The sequence below is a fragment of the Amyelois transitella genome, chromosome 14 (assembly GCF_032362555.1).
Source record: "Amyelois transitella isolate CPQ chromosome 14, ilAmyTran1.1, whole genome shotgun sequence".
NCBI lineage: Eukaryota > Metazoa > Arthropoda > Insecta > Lepidoptera > Pyralidae > Amyelois > Amyelois transitella.
Window position 1 is genome coordinate 1,847,042 of NC_083517.1, and position 8,945 is coordinate 1,855,986.

The 8,945-nt window shown below is 37.2% G+C and overlaps 1 protein-coding gene across 1 annotated transcript; it reads left to right on the forward strand.

Moving 5' to 3' along the window:
- The first annotated feature begins 470 nt into the window (after positions 1–470).
- On the forward strand, positions 471–8,872 carry LOC106132816 (nidogen). The gene is made up of 7 exons (XM_013332350.2): positions 471–656; positions 3,214–3,704; positions 3,789–5,431; positions 5,529–6,566; positions 6,643–6,817; positions 7,173–7,457; positions 7,856–8,872. Exons 1-7 carry the CDS (start codon positions 474–476, stop codon positions 8,091–8,093), a joined length of 4,053 nt encoding a protein of 1,350 aa, XP_013187804.1. The 5' UTR covers positions 471–473; the 3' UTR covers positions 8,094–8,872.
- Positions 8,873–8,945: the final 73 nt, after the last annotated feature.

Sequence of the window (8,945 nt, forward strand, 5' to 3'; positions counted from 1 at the left end):
ATGTTTTTTATTACCAATTCAATTATTATACTGTGATATAAATAATTGAATTGGTAATAAAAACCGTGACCGGCCGTCGTATTATTATACTTCCTATTTAATAAATCAGTTTTTAAGTTGACCTAAACGAATCGCTTGACTTGACTTTGTTGACTGGTAGAAAATGCCAAACGACATTAACTCCCTCCGCCTTTTGTACTTTTCTTATGTGCAATAAAGTTTTAAATAAATAAATAAACACATGTGAGAAATCATATTAAAATACCAATTTTAATGTGGTTTCTCACTGTGTTTTTTTTTTTTTTCAAATAATTTTCGCACGATCCAAGTACGTTTGGACTGAGCATTATTAGATTTTCTTACTGAAATTAAAAAAGTGCAAATCAAGAAAAAAAAATTGGGGAAAATTGTGATAAGATTCGGTAACACAGCACCAGAAACCGAGTCTCCAGTGATCTGGGTGAGTCCGCGCGATGAGGTCGTATATAGCGGTGGTGTTTTTGGTGGCAAGTGCTCGTGGGATCACGCGGGACCAGTTCTATCCCCATGGGGTCGGGTTGGATCAGAAACTGCCCAGGGGGGAGGAGGTGCCCTCCCCGGAGTACCACTTGAAAGTTCCCATGTGGTTTTACGGCCAGAGCTACGATTCTGTATATGTAAGTACCTAATTACATACATATGGTCACGTCTATATCCCTTGTGGGCTAGACAGAGCCAACAGTCTTGAAAAGACTGAATGGCCACTTTCAGCTATTTGGCTCAATGATAGAATTGAGATTCAAATAGTGATAGGTTGCTAGCCCCTCGCCTAGAAAAGAATCCCAAGTGTGTAAGCCTTTCCCTTAGTCGCCTTTTACGACATCCATGGGAAAGTGATTGAGTGGTCCTATTATTTTTTGTATTGGGGCCAGGAACCACACGGCACTAAGTAATTAAGTTGATTTAAGTTAGTATTAACTAATATTTCGCCGCTGACTTGCTCATACTTGCATGTGTATTTTTTTAAACAATTTACTTAATTTTAAAGTTTGACGAGTAGTTAATCCAGCGGATCTGTGTGTCTGTCTGTATATAACTCACAAACTAATTTTTTATACACTAGCTTTTATTACTCCTTTAGTCGCCTCTACGACATCCACAGCCAATAGAATCTATTCTGCCGGAAACAATTGTCAATGTTTTCTCTCATGTGGGCAAACTATTTTGTACCTACTCTAGGTTCGATATTGAGTTTATTGAATTTATAAGTTATTGAAAAAATAACAATGCGTTCACGTCCAGAGTTCTTCAAAAAATTAACTTTCTTCCACAAATTTCTCTTTTTGCAAAATAGACTTTGAATTCAGACTTGGACACTTTCTTCTTTGATGACTTTGTACACGCTGAAGACAAACAATATCTTTCAATAATATCGGTACCTATCCTTATAAAAAAAAAAACATTAAAATACTTTCTGGAATATTATGAACAGATTCACAAAATTTAGCGTTACATATCTATCATTTACAAAGACCTACTTATTTAAATTCATTCCATCCGTTGAATGATGTTAAATATGGTGTAGGTACTGTGCCGTTAGAAAATTATCCAATTTTGACAATAAATCTATTCTATTCTATACATACAGACGTATTTATCCCTTGCGAGGCAGACAGAGCCAACGGTCTCGAAAAGACAAACACTTAACAGCTTATATTATTTCGGATTCTATAAACTTTCGTCTTAAATATAAACCAACCATGAGCTTCATAACTTGGTTACTTATCGGAGCGCACACAGATTGGTGTTCTAAAATGCAACTGTGTAATATTTGCAAAAGATAACAGTGATAAAATGCACTAATGCAGGCAAAGGATAGGGTGCATATGTTTGCAGACGGAAATGCACGTGGGTGTATGTATGTATGTACCACGGTCACTGACTGCAGATGTTTTAATAAAACTTTTAATTTAATTAAAAAAATTGACGAAAAATGCGATTGCCGTGTGGTTCCCGGTACACAGGACCATTCCATAGCTTTCCCATTGATGTTGTAAAAGGCGACTGAGGGATTATAACCTTAGGATCCTTTTAGGCGATGGGCTACCAGTAACTATAACGAAAGTTTGAATCTCAACTCCATCTTTAAGCCATACAGCTGAACGTCAGTTCAATTCAGTCTTTGTGAGAGTGTTCTATCTACCCCGTAAGGGATAAAGACGTGATTATATGTATGTAAGTATTAAGAAAAAAATTAAAACCAAATCTCAATGGATCTTGCGCAACATCAAGTATTTTCTTATTTTAATAATTTTTAATAATTATGTTATACATTATATTATTATTACATTATATTATACAATGCATTAAAACAATGGATAAGGAAGGAAATATATTCAACACCAGAACACATATAGTTAACCTCAGATGATAAAAAGAAACTGAGGAAAAGATAAAAACAAAATTTTTTTTTTATTGAGCTTGCTACATTCTTAATCTCTGAAATACGTAGGATAGGCATATCTTGTGTTGAATATCTTTTAATTAACAATTGTCTTTGGCACACGAAAATTCTAGAGACATACCATCATCTAATGTGAGATAATGTGTCTCCAAATTTTAGGAATAGGTATTGTTATCAATCGAAAGAGGCAGATGTCATGACCTTTTCGTTGATGCGAGATGTGCCTACCTACTAAGTACGTAAATAGTAGCGATAACTTATTATAAATTATCAATTTTATTTTTGTAGCATCCGTCATTACCTTACGTAATGTTTCTAATCACAATTTAAGCAAAAGAGTTGATATGACATACTATCAAATTAACAGGAAACTTTGAACTTTTTGAGGCTAATTTATCAAGTTTCGTGAAAACAAAGGAACCTCCCTATCTCCCTAGAACATATTATTACCCAAATACTGTTGTTCCATGGCCCTATTTTTTAATTAAAATAAGTTCTGACCATTTTGCTTGCCCTTAAATGAAAACGTTCTAAACTGTATGAAGTTTATTACCGCTTCTTCTGCACTGACGCCTTGGAAGCGGCAATAAACTTAGTTTTTAAGTAATTTATTTCACGTCAACCAAGTTGTTAAACCATACGACAATTATTAAGCGATATAATAGTATCCTATAATAATGAATAAAAATTTTGAATTTTGAATTTAACTTTTTGGTCAAGTAATCTTCGTCATACAGGTATGGTTTTCCATTAAATATTTTTGTTTGCAGGTAAACAACTTTGGACTTATTTCATTTAGGACAGGTATACCTTCATTCATCAACGCGGAGTTCCCCTTGCCATATCCATCAATAGCAGCATTTTACACCAACGTAGATACCACAGAAAGTGGGGAAATATATTATAGGGAAACAGATGAGGTACACGTGTTATCTAAAGCCGAGGAAAGTGTCCAAAACAACTTCCACGATTATTATGATTTCAAACCTAAAAGTGTATTCATTGCTACGTGGATTGATGTAACGTATAAATCACACGGTAACAGCAAACCAAAGAACAGTTTTCAAATAGCCATCATCAGCAATGGCACGGAGAGCTTTGCTGAGTTTTTGTATCCTGAAAGAGAAATTCAATGGATTCAAAGAGAAACGGACGATCCATCGATACGCGATGCCAAAGCTCAAGCAGGTCTCGTGGCGGAGGATGGACGGGTCTACGCACTGAGAGGCTCCGGCAGTGATCAAATACGCAATGTCATGGTGTAAGTAAATACTATTGTAAAATTTGTAAATCAAGTCAAAACTTCATCACCAAATAATTCAACGAGATATTTTTGTTTTTCCAGATTATCAAATGCACACGAACCAGGAAAATATATATTCAGAATTGGAAATATATCACCAGAAGATAACGTCGATGTTCCCGACCTCTACAACCAAACAGATGATCTGGAAGAAGAATCTAAGACATGCGCGCAAAGTGGGCCTAGTATGTGTCACATGCAAGCGCGATGTGTTGACTACCAAGCAGGCATCTGTTGTCAATGCAACGACGGATTTTACGGAAATGGAAAGTCATGTATCAAAGATGACGTTCCTGTAAGAGTACATGGAAAAATCACGGGTTCTATTAATCAAATACAGCTGAACGACATCGATATCCAAGCGTATGTAGTTGTAGCTGATGGCCGGTCATACACCGCGTTGTCACAGCTTCCACCAGGACTGGGAAATAGTTTGCAATTTCTAACTGTCCTTGACACAACGATTGGATGGCTTTTCGCTAAACCATCAGGATATGCGAGGAATGGATACCAACTCACAGGATCTGTGTTTAATCATAGTGCGGAAATTTACTTCCCCAAAACTGGTGATAGAATAATAATAAATCAGGAATATTTAGGTCATGATGTCTTCGATCAAATAACAATTGATATACAAATACGAGGAAGTTTACCAGTTCTTCCTGATAGAACAAAATTAGATGTAGCTGAATATGAAGAGCAATACACGATCGTTGAACCAGGCATCGTCAGATCACAATCAACTCGCAAGTTTACTAATAGAAATACAGACCAAGAATACGAACAAGTTTTAACCCAATCATTTAGCTATAATCCATGCCGGTTTGCACCAGTTTCCGAAGAAGACGTAGCACCCACAACATTAAAAATTTCCAAGAATTACTTAGGCTATGAACATAATGACCAAATCGTTAGATATGGTACAAGTAACAAAATTACACCCTTAGGACATGAGGACCCATGTATTCAAGGACGGCAATCATGTGGTCCTCACAGTTCATGTGTAGTAAGAGGCGAATCTTTCACATGTGAATGTCAATCAGGGTTCACTAACATTTTCCATGAAAATTCAGTCGTGTGTGTTGATGTAGATGAATGTTCGAGTGGCTCCCACAACTGTCATGAAAATGCTGTTTGCCGAAACTTTGATGGAGGTTTCCAATGTGTTTGTAATAGTGGCTATGAAGGAAACGGTGTTAATTGCAAACCTCTATCGGAACCTAAATCGCAATGCCGAGATGTCCAATGTGACCCTAATGCACAGTGCATTTTAAATTTCATGGGTCAGCCACTGTGTCTCTGTCAGTTGGGATACACAGGCGACGGCCATTCATGTTGGCCAATTCAACAGCATGTTTGCGATCATGTTTGTTCGCCAGATGCTTCTTGTGTCTATTCTGAAACCGCTGGAAATTATCTATGCAAATGCCATGCTGGATATTCTGGTGACGGTTACATTTGTACAGAAGATCCACCCACAACCACACCAGCACAGCAGCCAACAGAAGAGACTTACAACGAAAACTTTGTACTACCTAATTGCTATGATGGTGAATGCTCATGCCCTGATGGTTACGAAAAATTCATGGATGATCTTATCAACGATGTATGTAGATTTACTGGTCACTATCTCCATGCTCCATCTGAAAATATTGACCCTGTAACCGATAGCACTGACCGAGGAGGTAAGATACAATTAAACTTCATTGCTAAAATAAAAAATGTTTAAAATCTTTAATAATATTATAAGTATCACCTGTTTCATAACTATTTTGTTTCCAGTGCAATGTCTAACGGAAGCAGACTGTCCGCCGAACGCTTACTGTTCTTTGAACTACGAAAACATCGGTCACTGTGTTTGTCTAGAAGGTTACGAAGGCGACCAATACGAATGTACCGAAAAAACTAGCCGTGAATGTGGTAACTGCGGCCATAACGCTCATTGTATTGTCACCCCATCCGGAGAATATATCTGTGTCTGTGATATTGGCTACCACGGAGATGGCAATGACTGCAGACCAAACTTCATCTGCGCTAACAACTCCGATTGCGAGCAAAACGCTGAATGTCGACTTGATCCAGCCAGCAACGAATACATATGCCAATGCATCGATAGATATATCAAAGATCAAAACGATGCTTGCATACCTGCTCAACTCTGCAATGGTGCACAATGTGCCCCATTCGCCTCCTGCTTGTACGACGAAACCATTAATCTTAATTATTGTCAATGTAACACTGGGTACATTGGTGATGGCGTGTCTGAATGCATCAAGGAATCTTACTCATCATATCCTTTGACATATTATCCTGTGAATACTGAAACAGAAACAACGCCTCCACCGACATGTTATGAGCTCAACGACTGCAGCGTCAACGGATATTGCTCGCCAGTCGATAATACGTACAGATGCTTATGTTCAGAAGGTTATTCCGGCGATGGCTACGTTTGTACTTTTGACGAAAACTGTAGAAATACTCCAGATTTGTGTGACCATCGTGCGTCGTGTCTCAGGCGAGGCGATACTTACGAATGTGTCTGCAATACCGGTTACAACGGCAATGGCAGTTACTGCGAACTAAATCCACGACAGGCAGGAAACTTTTTGGTAGTCAGTGATGGCGCTTCAGTCTACAGAGTTCCTTTTCAAATAAGCGCTAAACAGTTCGCTGTTCCGCTAAACAGTGCAATCTACCAAATAGCGGTGGGTGTCGATGTTGATTGTCAGAAAGGTAGAATTTACTGGGGCGATGTGAACAGCAATACTATTAAGAGTAGCGCATATGATGGATCTGCTTTTGAACAGTTCTTATTTACCGGTACGTATAATATTGATAGGTTTAGGTATTGATAGGACTGTCTATAGATATCTTAATCAAATTTTGTTTCATACAGATGTGTTGGCTCCTGAAGGCATAGCCATTGACTGGGCTGCGCGTAATATATTCTGGACTGACTCGAAAAAGCTAACTATTGAAGTTGCTAATATTGACACAAAAGTACGAAAAATTTTGTTCTCAAAGAATGGAATTGCGAATCCGAGAGGCATCGCAGTGCATCCGCAAAGAGGGTAAGACTAAACTATTGCAGTAAATTATGTGGTTTATTATAACCTGTAATTTCAACATAAACGTCGTCAATATTTACATTGAACAATGTGATTTTATGTTTCTTTTTTTTATTGCGGACTAGAGTTTTGCCATAAGTATCATAACCATGATAATTTCCATAAAATAAAGTGTGTTACAGATAAAATTCTAGTCTACGTCCATGCAAAAATTTTATCAAAATTTATTCATAAGTTTAACAATTATTTTCAAAATACCCGTACAAATACATATATGAATATACAAACTCTCTGGAATCATACTATTTTTCATATTCCGAGCAGAATTCTCTCCTAACAATGTAATACATTTTTCTAGCAAAGTTTTCTGGTCCGACTGGAACCGTTCGGGCGCCAAAATCGAATGGGCTAACATGGACGGTTCCCAGCGAGGGATCTTCCTTGACCAAGCCGACGTGAACCTTCCAAATTCCTTGGCCATCGACTGGCAACGAGACAGGCTATGTTTTGCGGATGCAGGTCTCTCTGCTATCAAATGCGTGGGCATTGACACCTTGGAGAGAGAAACCGTCGTAGCCAACTGCTCGTATCCCTTTGGACTAGCTATTAACGGAGACAAGTTTTACTGGACCGATTGGAGATCGTAAGTTGATATTTAGAAAACCTTACTAACTCATATCACCACTCTGAGATACAAAATTGTGTCATAGATGCCGATAGTTTTTCCATTTAGATCAGTTGTGCATCAGCTTCTACCATCTTTATACTAATCCTGCGACCCAAATCTTCTGGAGTCTTGGTCTCCAGTTTTTCCATTATGGTCGATCCTGCATCAGCTTGTATTCTACCAGTTATTGGGAGTAAACTCTGGTAGGCATTCAGTTGAACAATCTTAAGCAATAAACAAATATTATTATAAGTTTAACTAGGTAAATCTACGTAACCCAAAACAAAATTTTAAAGCTATTAGTTCCCATCATCCGAGTAATCAAATACATGATAAACATTAAGAATTTATTGATATCCCTTAATATGTTCCAGGCGCAAAGTGGAATACATGGACATATCCACTGGAGTTAAAGGGCGAGCCCCAATCTCTAAGGCATCAAAACTATACGGCGTAGCTGTAGTCCCCGAGGAATGTCCGCCGGCTTCGAGCTACTGTCAGTATTGGAACGGAAACTGTAAGACTGATGAGCTCTGCCTACCCAACGGGCAAGGAAGCAGGGTCTGCTCCCCCGGAGACAACGGCGGTTATGAAGAAAACCGAATCATTTAGTTGCCAACTGTACTGTTAACTTGCTGTCAAAGCACTGTACTTCGTAACTTTAGAAGTGCAGTTCGTTTATAATGTGCGGTACTTCGTAATTAACTTAAAAGTCGTAATTATAATTAACTTCACGAGTGCAAGTAATTTCTAATTCACTGCACTTTGTGAAAAGACAATCAGTGTGGTGTCAGTTTAATGCCCAATTTAATGAGTGTATGTACTGAACTTAATAAATGTGTAAGGGTCTTTTTACGAACGTTGACAAGGCAAATATCTTTTATTCCTACTCTCTTTCTATTCGTTTGCTTCAAAGAATTAAAGGGGGTAAATAAGACCCTATGAGTATCAACGTTCTTGAATTATTTCACATAGATTTTAGTGCCATATTATTTGTTAACTATAGAATTTGATGCAAGAAAAGTTTTATAATTGAAATCGTAAGCGTAAATCACTTCTTAACACAAGCAAAATATAACGAGCTATAAGATGTAAAATGTATATGTGTGAATAAGTTTTTTTTATAATTTTTATAGTACATGAACCGGTAGATCTGTATTTTAATATACATATGGACAAATCCATGATAATATGCCAAAGAATTTATAGAGACTGTTTTATTTGTTTATCAATTAGATATTTTTATAACAGTCAGTTATCTCCCACATAAATTAGGTATAGAAAGTTGAATGTCATAAGTCGTTGGTTCAATGCTTTATAAATATTTCGATTTCATACTTATAAATTATTGTTTTATACCAAAGTGTAGTAAACCTATTTATTGTACAATATTTCTTATGTGTTTTCTTCTTTGTCGTAAGTTTTTGGACTCAGCCCCCATTAGCCTACTTGCTCCTGTATTTA

Coding starts and splice junctions, on each gene's coding strand:
- LOC106132816 (XM_013332350.2), top strand. CDS start 474: ATGAGGTCGTATATAGCGGTGGTGTTTTTGGTGGCAAGTGCTCGTGGG. Junction 657..3,213: donor AGAGCTACGATTCTGTATAT/GTAAGTACCTAA, acceptor TTTTGTTTGCAG/GTAAACAACTTTGGACTTAT. Junction 6,567..6,642: donor TGAACAGTTCTTATTTACCG/GTACGTATAATA, acceptor TGTTTCATACAG/ATGTGTTGGCTCCTGAAGGC.